At 38.8% G+C, this 18,647-nt stretch overlaps 1 protein-coding gene and 1 pseudogene across 1 annotated transcript; both read left to right on the top strand.

Annotated features, from left to right (window-relative positions):
- Window positions 1–224: 224 nt before the first annotated feature.
- On the top strand, window positions 225–18,072 carry LOC116067652 (transmembrane protein 255B). Its single transcript, XM_031324115.1, has 9 exons — window positions 225–540; window positions 1,303–1,445; window positions 1,578–1,640; window positions 12,306–12,395; window positions 13,731–13,811; window positions 14,353–14,438; window positions 15,377–15,536; window positions 16,246–16,392; window positions 17,071–18,072. Exons 1-9 carry the CDS (start codon window positions 477–479, stop codon window positions 17,302–17,304), a joined length of 1,068 nt encoding a protein of 355 aa, XP_031179975.1. The 5' UTR covers window positions 225–476; the 3' UTR covers window positions 17,305–18,072.
- LOC116034048 lies at window positions 5,575–5,706 on the top strand (annotated as a pseudogene).
- Window positions 18,073–18,647: the final 575 nt, after the last annotated feature.

Below are 18,647 nucleotides of genomic sequence, written 5' to 3'. Positions count from 1 at the left end.
CATTTCTATTATATAGTATATAGTTTAGCCACATACTGTAAGTATTTTTTAAGCTGAATCATGTATTAAAGCTACATTAAACGTATGCAAGACAGATCATTTAATAATTTATCACTGAGGTGAAAACATGGAGCTGATTGGTCTCTCTCTCTCTCTCTCTCTCTCTCTCTCTCTCTCTCTCTCTCTCTCTCTCTCTCTCTCTCTCTCTCTCTCTCAGGCTTCAAGAAAAGTTGAACTCGTCTGAGCTCAGAGTCAGGTGTAAACACGTATATGAAATCGCGCTCTTTTTATTAGTATAACGATGTTTTAATTTTAAGAAAAAAAGAAGCATCTTTCTCGCATCTTGTTGCCAGTGCAGGATGAGGACTCTGTTTTGAATCAACAGGGACAAAAGAAACGCCACGCAAAGCGTCGCTTCAGCTACCTGATCTCATTTTTTTTCAATTTTAGAGCTAATTCATCCGGACTGAGTCAAAATGCCGCAGCCTGAAACCCAGCAGACAACTCAAACAACAGCGACAGAAATACTGGATCCAGCAGGTAATTATGTCAAGTTTCATCCTGAGATCTTCTAACCTGCTGACATTCATCTGCAGGTTACAGCAGCATCTTTAATATCATTAAGGCATTGATTTTTCTTCTAGTGTGCTTTATGTGTAGGCTATACCTTTTTGTGAGCAAAAAGTCCTCCAACCTTCATCATCCAAAAAACACTTAGATTTTTAGATAGAAAAACACTTTAAATGCTTCTCATTTCCAGAGGTGCAACGTACATGTACTCAAGTACTGTACTTACATATATTTATGAGGTAGGCTATTTCTACTGAGTATTTGAAGAACCTATTGATTAGTGCTCTAATGGCAGTGAAAAACAAAACAAAAATCCTGCATACTGGTGATGACAAAACCTATGATGCCTTGTTATACAGTAAATCAAACCACACAACAGTATATAAAACAGATCCACCATAGCCAGCTATGAATACAGTATGTGTACTTTTTGTTGATACTATGTAAGATTTTGAATTTACTTTTAATTTACTTTACTTGTAATGGAGTACTTTTACTTAGGTAAATGATCATATTCAGATCATTATCATCATTTATCTTCCACCACTGCTAAAAAAAATAGAGAAATTAAAGAGCATATAGTGAAATTATTTCAATATGTTCATGTTGTCTTGAGCAGAAAAGGGGTTAAAGTTTTGGATTTTATGGTCAGAATTGGGTTGAGAAAGGCATGTAATCAGAGGGTTCAGGATGTAATGGATGTAAAGAGTTCCTCCTGTCATCCATCCTCAGTTCACTACCTGCGTCGGAGGAAAACAGCTCTGTGGGTGACGGTGTCTCTGCTGGCTCTGTCTCTTGTGGTGATGGCTGTGGGTCTGATCTCTGCCACTCGCACCGACAACGTGCCTGTGGCTGGATATTACGCCGGCATCGCCGTGAGTGACGGCCCACTCTCACCTTCACAATCCATAAATGTCTTTGTCCTGACACTGATAAAGCATTAATGTCATTAACCCCTCAAGCACTGTATGATTGTGTCTTCCACTTTGATCTCTTTGTACCTCCAGCTGAGTTTTGGAGCATTTCTGGGTATTGTTGGCATCCACCTGTTGGAAAACCGCAGACCCATGGTGAGTCGGTTCCTCTGACTCTCACACATTTAAAACCACATTTCAATGATGATTTCATTTATTCCATCTATTTATTACTTTTATGGTCTTCATTTAGACACCTTAACTATAAACAATGTGTGCTTCAAACTTCAAGAAATGTCTCATTGATGCATGCGTGGTTGGTATTTTTTTCATTAGCAGCTGTAGCAACATTTCCATAACCTTTAAAGGTGCTATATACAACATTCAGAGTCAGGGCGAGGACTGCATGCACAGGGCTCTCACCTCTGACGTCACAAGCAAACATGGAGGTGGCTGAGCCAAAATGGCGGCGGCTAACAGTGCTAACAATGGCAACGGTGCTGACAGTGTTAATTGGGGTCAGTTCACACTCACCGGAGTGACCTGGGGGGTTGGGGGGGGGAGTGGAGGGTGTGCATTACGCTTCCATGGTTATCTGCAGTTATCGCCATATGAGCACCGCTCTCCTGCAGCAGCTAGCCATTGGGACATGAACATGAAGAAAGGGAGGGAACAGGGAGGGCCAACAGTTTCAAAGGGAGGGACTGACCCGGCTGCAAAACAAAAAACAGAAAAGCTGGGATTACATCACACACAAAGAGTGTGACTTCATTCTCTGCCTTATTAATGTTCTGAATGTCATCAATAGCACATTTAAAGGGACAGCTGGTAGCCTTTGTAGGACAGGAAAGTTGACAAGAGGTGTAAACATTCCTGGATCACTGCAGGTAAATGTAGATGAATAAGCTAATTCCTGCAGAAGTCAAGTGGCAAAGATTTCTTATAATAAGTTTTTCTCACATATTTGCAGGGTAGTAACATTCTTACCTGACACACCGTTATCCCGATCGAGTTGACTTTACTACAAATGTGTGTGGAAACCCGTTGCCTAAAACCGTCTGTTTTTACACAAGGTGAAACTTAACAGGTCAAGTTATATTAACACAGAGCGGTAAGTTGATGCAGAAGACAAATCAAGTTTACATTAGTAGTCATTACTAAAAATCATTATTTAACATAAATTATTTTATGGAAAATAAAATTATTTTTATTTTTATTTTTTCATGTCTAAAATAAACATGTTAAGTTGTTAAGTTAAAGCTTTAGTGCGTAACTTTTTGATATTAATGAACGTCCGTTACATTCAAGGCATTGCCAAATGAGTTGCTACAAAGCTAATAAAGACTATCAGCTCCACACAACTCTCTCTGTATTTCTCAGTATGGCTGGTGTCATCCGGCGACTTTCGTGCGCAGAAACTCAAGTGAAGATAATGACCTCTTCTGAAGAGTCCATCATGTTTTTTTAATCCTCCGTCTCCTCCTTGGCTACTAGCAACTGTGTGGAGGAGGGGGGTGGGGGTGGTGTGTGATCACGGAAGGCTGTATCATGTGGCCGCGCCGACAGAATTGTTGTCATTATCTAGAATTCCTCATGAGGGACACAGAAACTACACACTATAGCTTTAAACATGCAAAGAAACATGACAAATATAAAACATTAGGCTACTTATCAATACTACAGAAAAAATGTGTTCATATACATATTTGTTTTGTTTTTTTGTGACAACTTAGCTTTAATTATAATGTATTAAATATATTTGTTCCAGAAAAACAGAAGGGAAATCAATACACACAGAACATTTTACTAATCCATTGTATTGAACAGCATGGAAAGTTTTACTCAGGAAATATAGCTTCCATTTACCAATCTGCAGATATGCAGTGCATATGTACTCACTTCCCAGACCCCATCAGTCCCCACCCCGGTCTCGGTCATGGTGCAACAACAAATGTAGCTAAACACTAAATCAACCATACAAAACTAAAACCCAGAAAACATAAATGCACACCCAAAACAATAACAGAGCATCAGGACAGAAACTGTTCAGAACATATATTTTTTCCCCATGAGCCTTTGCATCGCTTCAGCACAGATCAGTTCAAATGACCCCAGCCCTTTCCATACAGAAACTTAAGATCCTTAGTTATCTCTGCTTAATATGATCTGTGCACTGCATACTTCAGTTGATTATTACATACAACTAATGTGATTTAGTAATGAATATGGTTTTTAACAAAACATGAAAGAATAAGTAGTGACCACTAAAAAGTTTAATTACAACTAAATCTGGGTTTACAGGGCAGACACTTCCCTGCCCCGCACCAAACACAATAAGTTAGCGACAAGCTGATGAAGAAAGTGAAGCATTTAGAGAGGAGGAGAATGATTATTGTTTACATCCTCCAAATGAATTCTAATGTGTCTCTGTATCTGCTGTGTGTGTAAATTTGCTAATGTACGCTGAACCAATTTTTAAATGTGACAATATGTAGGTGTTTACAGCTTGTTCTGCTGCAAACAAGTGGCCAAAAAAGGATTTTTGAATGCATTCAACGTGATTGTTGGCCCTTTTTTACGATGACAGCTCGGGTTGTGTGTAGCCTTCTGGGTTTTTGTTTCTCTCTCAAGGTGACTGTCAACTTTTTGAGCTTTATAATATTCATCTTCTAAAAAGAGACATTGTTCCTGGAAAATGAGACATATATATATATATATATATATATATATATATATAGATATACCATAAATTATAGGATTATGTTACAGACTTTGTAAATTCACTAACCTGTTTTACAGGAAATTGCTCTATTATGAGCAAGAAGCAAATCTGATTACTCGATGGCGGCCGTAATGTGTTCTTGGTCCTTGTGCCCGGGTCAGAGTACGTGACTGGATTTGTGGCCGGGGGAAGTGAATTTGATTGGCTCTGGTTTTCTATGAAAAGAGCAGGAATTGCATTAGTATTGGTCAGTTGCTGACGGGGCTGCTTTATTTCAGACAGGGACAAAGGTATAATATCATCAAAGTGCCTCTTTGTAGAACAGAGTAGAGACACTTATCGGTTGACCAAAGATCTATCTGAAAAGATTATTGACTCTTTTAAAAATTCCCTATTTTCTAACATGGTGAAAAAAGTAAGAACCTGAGAACCTCTGACTCCAATAAAAAAAAGAAAAATAAGAATAAAAGAAAACGAAATCTGCATGAACTGACCTCCACTTAGTATCATTTGTGGCAACAGTCAAGAGGACGACAAATCCAATAGCACAAGAGCCACTGGCAACCGGAAGCTGAAACTGTTCCTCTGTGTTATTTAAGTAGTATATTCAGGATCACATTCGCAGGACGTGAAACCCAGCATGGGACTGAAGTGGACACCGGTGACACAGAAACTTAAGTAGACTGGGAGTCTTTGTTTTTCACCTCTGAATTTGCCCTAATTATTATGTTCTACTCATCTAATTTTGCAAAGTTTATGAGGGAAGGCTACAGTATTATTGTGGAAGTTTCTTGATGATTCACATCTCATTATTCCTCTGTAGGAATATGTAATTGATCATTTCACAATAAAATAGTCTTCTCTCCTTAAGCATTCATCATACTATACACCTAAAATTATTATACCTAAAAATACCTAAAATATAAGGAAAAAAGAAGGGGACAAAGAGTAAAGAAGAAACCAAAGAGAAATTTAGTTAAAGTTTCAGGACATAATAGGGCCATAACTACGATTTAAATAAATACTTCAACAAACTCTCCCTCGGAAAAACTCTGACCAGATTAGATACCAAAATAAATGTTATTATATATATATATATATATATATATATATATATATATATATATATATATATATATATATATATGTTATTCGGATATTTTTTTATTTGATTTATTCAGTTAACTGTTGAATTATATTTTCAATACATTTATCTTACTAAATGTTTCCACACAACCGGGAATAACATTTTGGACGGGAAATACCAAATTCTTCATTCTTCTGTTGACCCAAAATTGGTTAGACTTCATTGTAAAAGCTTTTTTTTAATTCTTGCAACCTTACAGTTTGAAATAAGTAACAATAAAAATCCTTGCGCAGTGGCAGTATCGTAGCCTATGAGGTTTATCTGAGGCGCGATTATTGCTGGTTGAAAACATAAGTAACAATAAAGCATAAATCGAACTTTTGCTTGTCCAGGTCTGTAGATAGCCTGGGCTAAACAGCTAATCATGGTCATGTTAGAAAGAAATAAGAGTCTAACATTTTTCCTCATCGTATGTTATACTTTAGAACTTTAGCCTCAGTGTTTTAGCACAAGATCATGTACGTAGCCATCAAGCACATTTTCAAGATTTCTTTTACAAGATTCATGTTTTGAAAAGAGTTAGCTGGAAACATTAAAGTCAACCGACCAAGTTTTCAAACAACAAATCTAGCATTAGCGAAATTAGCTATAGCTACAGTTGAAAAATCCTGCTAACAACAGTTATTTTAGCTGACAAAAATCAACATTCGCCACCTAAAATACTACACTTTCTTTTTAAAATGTAGTATTTTGAGTGGTAAATCTGCCATTGTTATTATTGTAGACATTAGTATTGTATTATAGTATTATATATTGAGTGTCATCAGTCTCGCATAGACCTCCAGACCTTCCTCCACTGCGCTGCGGAGGAGGGTCTGGCTAGTCCACACCTCAGTAACCTCAGTAACAACAGAAACAGGATCAAAGCTTAGTTAATGGTCAACATAGATATATTGGAAAGCACAATATTCAGGGCCATACAATTTGTTCATTGTACAGTATACAGCCTACAATGCACTGTACTACTGTAACAGTATACAATACTACTGTAAAAGGGATAGAAATCAAATGAGTGAACATGTGATCAATGTGCTTCTTCTTGTCTTTGGGCTGGGTCAGGCCAGAGCACTTCGTCGACATCACAAGAGGCTTCTTCCCCCGTTGCTCTCTGAACTGGCTTATATTGGTTGTGTCACATCATTTGAAACAAACAATCTATTTTGAGTGGTTGTGTTCAATCAATGACACGTGTTCTCTATTTGTATTTGATTGTTGCCACTTGTGTTTATAAGTATGGATGACATGTGCATTAGAGTGCAGAATGTGTTTTGAGAATGAGAATGTGTTTTGCTGAAAAGTCTAAGTGAGATCTGCAAATTGTGTTTTACCATGTGAAATGGTTTAAGGTATTGACAACAGACTGCACAATTAGCTAAATGAGTTCAGGCAACTGAGAACTTTGTTCAGCCAATGGGTTTCAGTGTTTTAGCAATTGAGAAAAACTGTAAGTCAAGAAAAACTATACCATTAGACTTTAAAATCTAGATTGAGTCTTTATTTGAACTGTAAAGTGCTAAAACCTCCAAATTAACAAACAGTTACTGAGGACATGACCGCAGGGCACTGATCAATATGTTAAAGTAACACAATGCTCAAAGACATTAGAACATTTTTTAAATGACTTTAAAAATATTTTAGAGACATTTAGAGACACTTTACAGGCTTGATACAGCACCGAGAAAAAAGGTTTTGATGTGGTAGAGATGTAAACCTGTCGCCATGACGGTGGTATTTCAGTGTGTGTTGTAAATTTTTCATGTGGCATCCAGGGTGTCGCTGTCTTACATTACACTACAGTGTACCATAACGAATCCGGTCTGCACAGATACCCTTCATAGAGCTGTACACACGTGTGTGTGTGTGTGTGTGTGTGTGTGTGTGTGTGCGTGCGTGCGTGTGTGTGTGTGTGTGTGTGTGTGTGTGTGTGTGCGCGTGTGTGTGTTCACTTTGCGTGCTGTGACTGTGAGATGGAAGAACATTGACAAAGACATTGACTACCTGCTGTATGTCTGTCTGCCTCTCTGGCATCGCTCCCAGTTCTGTGCTTTAAACTTTAATGCTGAGATCGCTGCCACACTAGCACCGGTCTACGGTGTCTCTTATGAGGCACATGTGGCACGATGTTCCTCTCACACAGGTGTCTTCTTCCCATCCTGTGTCTGAGGCTCAGCGCTGTAACACGAGAGCCAGCTGGCAGAGTGAGGTTGCTCATTAAAGAACAACTAACCAACGTACCGACAACGCCACAGACACCTGAGAGCTCTTCTCTTACTTTCTGGATCAATCAGGCTTTTGCTCCTCTGACCTCATAAAGCAGCAGATGGAGGGTTTGATGTTTAAATAAGCTGCCCAACAGCCATGTTTCCTGGTTTGATTACATAAATTAACAACTTTAAAGTAATAGTCTTGAAGATTTCCATTTAAAAACATTTCTGTTAAGTCACTTTCCATCGCTCAATGAGGTAACACAATGGTAATGGTGTCTATGGCCCACTGATGAAATGCTGCATTCAAAACTGGGTGTCTGTGGCGACATTCCCGGGAAAAATCACAAGCGCTGAACAGTTAGCGATGCATTTTCCATCACCCAGCAGCGGTTGAGGGTAGGCGGAGCTAACGCAACAGACTCGCTCTTCAACTCACTTGTGTGCGAAGCGGCGCACTGTTTTTTTCTCCGGTCTCTGCTGGCGTTGTGAGTAAATGGTTACTATGGCCGAACAAACAAAGAAAACTTAAAAAAAACAGGTGGATGTAAAAGAGAGATCCAAAAACACACCTGCAATTTTCACTTATCACCATAGGAACGAAAGAGAACGAAACTGAGATCTCCTCTTTCTGTTGTACTAATAAAACTGATGATACAGTAGAAAGATACACTTATGCCCAGCAAAAAATAAAAACATGCATGCAACATTAAAATATGAATAAAATGATAGTAAAATAAAAACTATACCATGTAAAATCTGATTAAAACATTAACACATGATAAATGAATATCAAATAATAGCAGTTAAACACTCCAATAACCAAATACAAGCAAAAGCTTAACAAAAGTAGAAGTAGATTATCTAGCCAACAGACAGGATTTGACTTTTAATTTGTTAGTCTCCTATTGTATAGTATAGCCACTGTATGGCTTGAAAATTGAAAAAATGTGACGTAAATATTGTGTTACGTCAAAATTCAGGTAAAGTTCTGATCATGGCGAAATGAACACTAGTATTTTACTGAGTGAGAGAAGAGCAAATCAACATTTCTACATTTAATCAGCACTAATTTAATAAGAAACAAAATGTCACCAATGGTAGAAACTTGAGAGAAAAACAAATCTATTACAAATCTAATCTATCTATCCATAATTTCCCACCACACATATCAGTGTTATACCACCATCTGTGCTTAGTGGATAACTTTGTATTTCTCAATTTTAGCATTGTAAGACTTTGTGCTCGCATCACAAATGTTCTCGAGAGACCAGTCCTTTTTTAAGATTGTGAGGTGTGTTGCAGGTAAAACACATTTGTGCTCCATTGACATTTCTTGGATAAAATCTTAATAACTTGAATATCGCCACTTTTCATTTTGTCTTATCCAAAATGTTTTAAATGATGCTGGAGCATGACATTCTGTCTGTAAATTCCCCTCTTATCTGCACTTACACGGCTGCTCCTAAAACAGGCTTCACTGGGCTGGAGCCTGTAAGATTTCTTTATGACTAAATGCTTCATGCTCCTGTTCTTTGTTCTGTACAGTAGTTACTGCCTGTATCTCAGACTGCTGTCCTTTTGGTCACCTTGCAGCTTGGAGAGCATAACGGTGAACCTTTAAAGGGCTGTATTTTACCCAACAAGTTTCTTATTACCAGTGTGTCCAGCTGTGGTCGTGATCGGTCACTGGACCACTGAGCATGGGGAAAAAGACCTTGCAGCGGTCAGCGACTTTAGTTATATAACCTGATAGATATCTTTACTGAAGCTACATATAAAATTCCTCCTTGTGTCTCTTGGTCACTGATGTATTTTCTTCTGTAAAACTTACATCATGTGTGCCTTTGTCCTTTATTGGTAAATTACTTGTAATGATGAACCTCCAGAGAAGCTCTTCTCAACTCTACAGAGCTTTATAACAAGTCTTAGCTCATTGTTTAGCTGTACGGCCCGCAACTCTCACCACTCTCATAGCTTCATTCTAGCATCAGCAAGCAGCTGTTTTCAGTGAAAAAGCTCTAAAAGCCAACTGTACAGTACCTACTCAGCACCAAACAGCAGACAGACACAGACTAGCTGGTGAACATAGTGGAGCATTTAGCAACAAAAGAGCCAGATCAAGTAAATTTAGTAGTAGGCAGTGGCAGTCTTGTAATATTTTCTCACTGACTCGACTCCTCAGCATACAACTATCTACAGTGTGAGTCTTTAATCTTTTACAGTATTTGATTGTTCTCTCTGCTTCAGTTGTATTGGGAGATTTGGGGGGTTTGGGCGACAGAGCGTGTGTCAATGTGCTTTATGTGCTGGCAGCTGGTGCTAAGGTAATGTGAAGTAATGCAGTTGTCAGGCTCTATTGTCTCTGCTGCTGGCCTCATCTCTCACTTGCAGCCCATAAAAACAGAGTCATTTAAACCGCTAATGAAGTGAAGAGTCTGGGCCAGTGGCAGATAAAACCCACCCAGAAAAAAGCTTATTTTCACCGCCCGGCTCTTATTTCACTTTGTTGAAGGAAACTTATTTTAAAATATACCCTTGTTTTAATATCTATTTCACCACGACTTGTGTTATTCTCATGTACAGACATTAGCCATTTACTGTATATAACACTTGGACAATGTTAACTTCAAATTAGCCTGAATAGCAAAGCTGATCAGTTTATGTTTTGGACATTTACTATATGGAACAGGTTTATTCCTGATTAGCCACAACCTATGCAACTAAAAACCAAATAAGGTTATTACTTAAAGGCCCCACATACCACTGGTCCACCCACATGATTAAACCTCTTCTCAGGACTGTTAAGGCGTGCATAGACTGGGCTTGATTGACATTTATATCACATATATTTAGCTTGCTTTTAACTGTTCAGAACAAAACAACTTACATCCATTGGGTGTGCTCCAAAACCCTGGACTACCAAGTAGACAAAGAGGGCTACTACCCAGAGGCCTCAGACCCCTAGGGGGTCACCAAATGTACCTATTGTCACTGTGTGTCAATTGTTTTTTGTTAATTTGGTTGAATGCCAATTTGCACCAGTAATGTACAATATCAACCAACGCAGGTCCTGCATTGTTGGGTGGTTTTTGTTGAGCCCTGTCTTGTAGAGGGGCCATGTTTCAAAATCTAGTTTTAAGCTGCCATGTGCACTTCTGTGCGTACAATGAGTCCTTGACAGGGGGCATACACAATGCACAGTGGATGGGGGTCAGAGTCAAGAGTCACAGTTGATTTTTGCCACACATTACAGACTAATACATACATATTTATGAATGCAAGTTAAAAATGTACTGGTCACAAACTAAAAGCACTCCTGCTGTTAGTGGGACAATAATTAAACAACAATTACGAACATAAGCAAAGTTGGAGAATTTGTAACTTATGATTGCATCTGAGTCAAACAATCACTTGTGCTACTTCAGCATCATCAGCTGTTTAATAATCAAACCAGAAAAGGTCTTCTGGATTTAACACATTCTGTTGAAATCTCTCAAAACAAAAGCTGAAGATCTTGAAATGACATCAGAAATCAAGGAACGGAAAAGTCAATTGTCCCTTAATGTCAATGCAGGATCATTAGATTTCTAGATGTACTTCAGAAAATTGTCACTACCTTTGTACTTCTTCTTGCTTTTGGGTAGAAACTGCTATATCCCACCTATTATTTTAGCTAGATAGACAAAAAGTGTGTGTTTAATCTCCTGCCTGAGTACAGCAGGTTTCGGTCCTGGAGGAGTGATTGAACAGACAGGAAACGATGCTCAGTGATAAAGTTCTTGATCAGACATCTGTGATCAGCCAGCTGGGTCTGCTGGGCTGTGTGTGTGTGTGTGTGTGTGTGTGTGTGTGTGTGTGTGTGTGTGTGTGTGTGTGTGTGTGTGAGTGTGAGTGTGTGTGTGTGTGTGTGTGTGTGTGTGTGTGTGTGTGTGTGTGTGTGTGTGTGTGAGAGAGAGAGAGAGAGAGAGAGAGAGAGAGAGCTATCAGGAAAGGGAGAACAGGTGTGTGTCACAGATTTGAGGTTATTGATCAGTGATCAGATTCTTAGGCTTAATTTACAGAAGTATGTGAATGTGTGAGATAAGCAACAATGTGGATTTGTGTGTGTGGTTGTGATTGGGAGAATTAGATTGACCTTGCTGGTACAATAGGCCATTTCTTTGTGTTTTGTGTTTTCTGTATGTCGCCTCTGTGACCATAAATTACCCACAAAGCACCTCTGCATTGGCAGAGCAAGAAGCCGTTCATTTCCTTTATCGTCCTGCAGCCCAGATGCTGCAGACAACCAATCAGCACACTCACATGCAGAAAGCTTATGTACACAAGTGTGTGTGTGTGTGTGTGTGCGTGCGTGCGTGGTTATGTTAGGAAAATTAAATTATGATACTATGAGTAGAAATAAATGTATATGTGGCAATCATTTTTAGTATCCTCTTCCTTTGTATTTACCACAGATTTATGTTTGCTGCAAATTCAAGATTTCCATATCAGATTCCCAATTTATTTATGGATTTATTTCCTGATTATTTTACAATCTTTGTGCATTTATACTCATTTTTTCATTCGTTTATTTTGAAATATGTAAGAAGTGTGTTTCCAATCCATATAGTTGTGCATTCAAATCAACACAAATAAAATACAAGCTTATACATACAGTATGTACTTACTCTGATGACACTTAGTGGTACTTTTAATCTTTGTTCCAAAACACTTCCTCATGACTTTACCCTCTTCCTATCTTTAAGCTCGTGGCAGCGATCATCTTCATCAGTATCGGAGTCATCTCGTCTTTCTTCTGTGCCATTGTTGATGGGATCATCGCTTCAGAGTTCATTGTAAGAATCACACGTATGCGCCTGCACTGAAAAGAAAGAACAAACTAATTCATCATTTTTGTGTGTGAACAAACCCTCAAACACACATTCACACACCAGATTTAATCACACGTGAAGATCAACAGAGACATGGGCTACAGAAATGCATGTTGAGACTGGCACAGACACATTACTACGACCAGGAACTTTGCAGATGCAATCAGACAGAACTGTGATCAAACACCGGACAGGTAGACCAGACAAACTAATGTCAGTGCCTGACCTGCAGAGAGCTGCTGGGCAGCCATTCAGCATAACAAGGCTGATTAAATGTGTCCAAACGTTACCCACATTTCTCTAAGTCACTGAAAACTCTTGCAAACAAAAAGGGATATATTTGTCCAAAAATACATCTTTAACTCTATTTCAACTGAGAATTGATTTTCCAGGAACTTATTTTTACATTGTTTTGCAATATATTAAAAGAGAAATAAGCAATTCCACAAAGATTGTTGTCTCCCTTTCATTCTATGTCCCACTGCAAACATGTTCACTGTTACATAATGTCTGTATTTAGTTCTATGTTTTCATAGGAAGAAGCCTTATTTACTCCAAAACAATTCATAATCGGTCAAACTCTCTTTCTTTTAAATAGCTCCCTAAATTAATATGCTTGAAATTCAATTTGTCAACTACCTGAATTTGTTTATATAGGAATGAACAAGACATGCTGAGCGGTCAAATGAGGTCATTGCTGCTTCCTTACTGGATATCTTAGATTGCTCTCGGTTTTTGGATACGCGGACGCAAACACCTCAGTTTGTCACATCAGCCTAATGAATTTTAGGTATCTTAATGAGTTTGGACCAGAGATAGTTTAAAAAGCTGGCACACAGTCACTGATATTGATCAACAGTGCTATCAAACCCTCTGCAGATATATTTATTTTGTGCTCACAGGACAGTAAAAGTCATGTTTATTGCACCGTCAAGCTTTGGACAATGAAAATGATTATATTAGCTTTCACATTATATAAAGCCCATTGAGGTGTAATGCTGTAGGGTTTGTGGTCCAGTGCAGTGGACAGTTTTGAGCAGGCACATGATGTAAACCTTCACTGCTGCAGTGACACAGAAACAGGAGGAGGATGGACAGAATAACACTATCCAGGGTTCAGGTTAAAAGTGCATAATTAAAACCCTTAAATCATGGAGAGAAAGTCTAAAAAAAGAACAGAAAAACATTTAGGTCACAGTTGTGGTGTATGACAAGTCAATTAAGATTTGTGTGTTTCCATATAATTGTGGCTCATGTATTTAACATATCAGTCTCTTCTCTCTCTCTTGCTACACATAGGACATAAGGCCTTTGCAGGAGGACATGTGTGACTTTTATGCCAGTGGAGCGGGCTACGCCTACGACAGCTACTATACTGAGGTGATTCATATGCTTTATACACACTTACAGTAATAAATATTACCTGCCATTGTCTGTATTGTATAAACATACCAAGTCATTTCTTAATAAGAACAACAATCTAAATACCTAACGTAACCTAGCCTTATGTATGGTTTCCATTAACTTCCTCCTCCAACACACTGCTTTACGTTTGTGTCTCAGTGCTTCTAAATGATGCATTTTAGGTTAATTTTAGGATTAATATATTCTGTGTTCTTGCAGCCTTTGGGTATTTACTGTAACTGAAAAATTCACAACGTGTGTAGTGACATCTAGTGGTCCATTAATATTACTGCACTGAAAGAAAGAAACTAGTTGACTTTGCATCAAATTATAAGCAAGTAGTAGTGGAAATGATATGTTGACATATAGACAGTTTCCTCATGTATTTTTTTTGTCCAAACAGTTTGTCCAGCTCCTGCTTGTCTGGCTGTTTTCATGAGGTTAATAAAACATTTACCACAAATGATTTAAAGCTCTTAGAGTCACTTTAACTCTCATCAAACCTCTGACGCTGTAGGTGACGTGCCGTTCGTACGAAAAAACTTGCAAGCTGAAGCTGAGGAGCAACACCTGCTACTGCTGCTACCTGTACAACTGTGAAAGGTGATGCACATCACCAGCTAATGGTGTTCAGATCAGTGTATGTGTGTGTGTGTGTGTGTGTGTGTGTGTGTGTGTGTGTGTGTGTGTGTGTGTGTGTGCTTGTTTTACTATATTCGTGGGGTCCAAAAACCGGGGAATACAGTATACTTGTGCGGTCTGCACAGCCTTGTGGGGCCCAAAATAATGGGCTGAAGAAAATAGATATTTACATATCTATTTTTTCATATAGTTATATATAAAGAACATATGTTATAACAATAATAACATAATTAAATGTTATAATAGTGTGATAATACAGTAGAGAGCATTGTTAAAATAAGCATCCTCGATTTCAATGTTGGCTGCCAAAAATTGCATTAGAGGTCCCGCTGTTGGAAAATCACTCTTGGATCATGTAATTTTGCAACTTTCTTGCATTAAAGAGGCTCTTATTACACAGCCAACTTTCAGATCCCGGATGTTGAGAGTTTTCCATGAGCTCTTGAACTTACATCAAAGAGGAAGACCTTTCCAAAAAGTCCCTCCCTGCTTGCAAGTACATTACTACTCAGTTATTAGCTGATGAACGGCTGCCTGGAAGGTTTAATGAAAAGGTCATAAAATGAGTACAAGTGATGGCCAGTGGGTGGGGTTGTTTATTTTCATCCCCGGTTGCCATACACTAAGCCTTTTTTCATGGCAGACATTTTGTTTGACTGTAGTTTCCCTATAGGTGTTATTAATAAAATGAATAAGAGCTGCTCTCCATTTAGCATTACCTGGCTCACTGACATTTTAAATGGAACAGAGCCATCAGTGCTTTTCCTACCATGATAAGTGTCTGATGTGAAAGTACTGTACACAAGCTTAGTGATTTATAGCAACAAAACCAGAAGTATGCTGGGTCCAAGTTATCCTTACCAGCTCATGATTTGTCTCCTGCTCTCTTCATCTTCCAGCACAAATTACCACACACAGTATTACGCGTTCACCGGGGTCAGCAGCTGCTGGGACGTGATCCACTTGCACCGTCTGCTGTGGGCCTCAGTGGTGCTCAATGTGATCAGCTTGTTCCTGGGCATCATCACCGCTGCCCTCCTCGGAGCATACAAGGATGTGGTGAGCTGGAGTCCCGAAAAAGAAAAAATTGGAGTGCATCTTTACTTTGACTTATGACGAAGAAGTAACAAAAAAAAAAAATAATAAGTCAAAGAATGATGTTTAAAGACAATCCTGAGTGAAATAAAAAGTTTGTAAAATAAAAGGCTTTTGCTGAAACATCTTGTCAGCCATGTAGGCTGACAAGATGTTTCAGCAAAAGCCTTCAGCACTCTGACAAAGGATTTCTATTATACTCTTAACTGACTAGACTAAGTCACTTAAAACAAGTTGCCTTTCCTTATTGCCTGCAGGCCACATACAGTACAATCCCCACAAAAAAACATAGGTCCTGTTTAAAACTCAATACTGATTTATGTGTGTGCAGATAACTTTTTATTTCACTGACTTACTCACTACATCTTTAAACATTTCCTGCTTATACATGAAAGTTCTAAAAAAATGCAGTTTCCCTAGCAGGAGTCTGGTAATCTGTTTCAAAGATATGAAAATCATGATCTTATTTTATTCATTTAAATGGTCCTGATTTTCCGATTATTGTTCCTACAGTACATTAGGCAGCAATCATACTTCATTACCCTCTTATATAATGAAGTGTGTGTGTGTGTGTGTATGTGTGTTTAGCTGGTGCACACTTACTCACATTTGCCTTCAAGCTCCATTTGATGATTTCCCATCTTATCCAAAGCATTTGTTCTGTTTCCTACAGCAGAAGCCGACTCTTCAGATTGCTCCCAGCCCCACACCCCCACCCCACATCCTGTACAACCCGACCCAGCACATGCTCACCTACGCTGGCTTCTGCCCTTCAGGACAGGCTCTGCCCGCCTACCCCAACTATCCAATACCTATGCAGGTAGGGCCCCAGGCCAACACAAAAAAGACCCATCAATAGGCCCTTTTCACGGAAGACAGCCTGTTACACAGCAGGAAAAGCACAGGCGTGAATAACAAAATGAACGATGGCTGAATTTATTTTGGCTGCTTCAGTTTCAGGGTCCTGGTATTGTGCATGCTTGTTCACTGTCACTCTCACTGGGACACATGGATATAACTGAGCTATATAACTACAGTATAACTGATGTTATTTGTGCTTTTCATACTATGAAAGGTCAAAATGTCTGGCCAATCTTCCATTCCAGTGTATTAGTTTGGCAACTAGATGAGCAGCACTGGATCACATTTATTTTTTGCTGAACTAGCACAGCTGTTTTACTCTAACATCAAAGCACCTGACCAGAAAGAAACCTATTAATCTTCACTGCTGCCAGGAGCTGTAATTCCAATTGCCTTAAACCAGCAGATGCATAGATTTCTTTTTACATCATGGTGACTTTGTCTGAAGTTTGTCTCACAGTTTTATTGATTATGGCTCATCTTTGCTGATACAGTATTTCTGAGGCTGCTACCAGAGAACCAAACAATAAAAACCACACCTCATATAAAAATGTCAGAAATTAATTTAGGTATTTTTGGCTCTACTTCCACATACCGATGCAACCTTCCACTCCATGTCTCCTCACCACTCCCACAGCACAACAGCAGCTATCAGCAACCTGCTACTCCCCAGATGATCCCTGAGGGAGGCCAGGCCTCCAACTCCTGTCTGTCTGAGGAGAACCAGCAGCAGCCCTCTCAGGCGCCCACCCAGCCACAGCCTCAGGGAACCACACAGGAACCAGGGGGCTACATGCTGACACCCAACGCTCCTGTCCTCTATGGATCCGCCTACAGCCCCTTTGAAAAACCGCCACCTTACGCCTGCTGAGCCCAGAGACAAACATCTGGGGCATGTTGGAAAAGAAATATCTGGTCAGAGTGAATGTAGCACAAGACATTTCATAGGTGACCTTGTAGACGGAAAACCCTCAGTGAGCTTCACAACTACTCTGTACTGATAGAAATGCTACATTTCATGTGGTTGCACTGAGGAGAGACACAGATTTATAACTATGTAGTGTGATTATAAAGACATGGTTACGTTATTTCATGTGTATTCATCAAAAGAACAGTTTGGGTAATATGCTTATTCACTTTCTTGCAGGGAGTTAGATGAGAAGATTGATACCACTCTGATATCTCTTGGTAAATATGAAGCTACAGCTGGCTAACTTAGCTTAGCACAAAGACTGGAAATGGGGGGAAACAGCTAAATCCGCCTACGCACCTCCAAATCTCACTAATTAACACGTTATATCTCGTTAGTTTGTGGTAAACTGGGCATGTACAGGACTATTTATTGGTGGCAGTTGCCAGGCAACAGGCGAAGACTCCAGGAAGTTACTGCTCATCTCACTCTCAGCAAGAAAGCAAATTAGCACGTTTCCCAAAATGTTTTTCTTTAAGCCTAAAGCTGTCCTTCACATGCTTACATATTACGTACATGTTAAATATTGAATACGTGTATAGTAGTACACTTGACTGTGATCTGATAGTTGTTTATGTTCTAACTTGTAAATTACAGGTCTTTCTGTATATTGTCTCACTATACTATATTTATGTATGAGCAATTAAAAGGGCTTTCTTGAAACGTGAACTGGGGAGAAATTATGCTGATGTTGATGTTATTTAAGTATGTTAGTGTGAATCATTTAATGTGCACTTTAAAGTCAATATACTATATATATTATTGATGATGAATGTTAGCTGCAGTGGGATAGGGTTCTGTAGCTGCTACGCAATACATTATGTATTTAAGAGCCACCTTTGAGAATATATATATATATATATATATATATGCATATATTTACTGATGCACATATGGAGTAAGTGCCTCATCAAAATCTCACATTAAAGGAAGAGTTCAACATTTTAGGAAATATGCTTTTTTGTTTGCTTGCCAAGAGTTAAATGAGAAGATTGATACCACTCATGTCTATGTGAGTGGTATTAATCTTCTCATCTCTCGGCAAGAAAGCGATTAAGTGCATTTCCTAAAATGTCAAACTTTTCCTTTAAATCTTACATTTTTAAAGTATCACCAGTACAACTTTTACTACCAGTACCAGGTGTTTTCACAGTATTGTTTCATCTTAAAGTGCTCATATTATGCTTTTTGGCTTTTTCCCTTTATTGTGTTATATGTCTTTTTTGTGCACGTTATAGGTTTAC

This window comes from Sander lucioperca, chromosome 3 (assembly GCF_008315115.2).
Source record: "Sander lucioperca isolate FBNREF2018 chromosome 3, SLUC_FBN_1.2, whole genome shotgun sequence".
Classification (NCBI taxonomy): domain Eukaryota; kingdom Metazoa; phylum Chordata; class Actinopteri; order Perciformes; family Percidae; genus Sander; species Sander lucioperca.
Note: the sequence above shows the minus strand (reverse complement) of the source record. Positions and strands in the feature narration are given on the sequence as shown.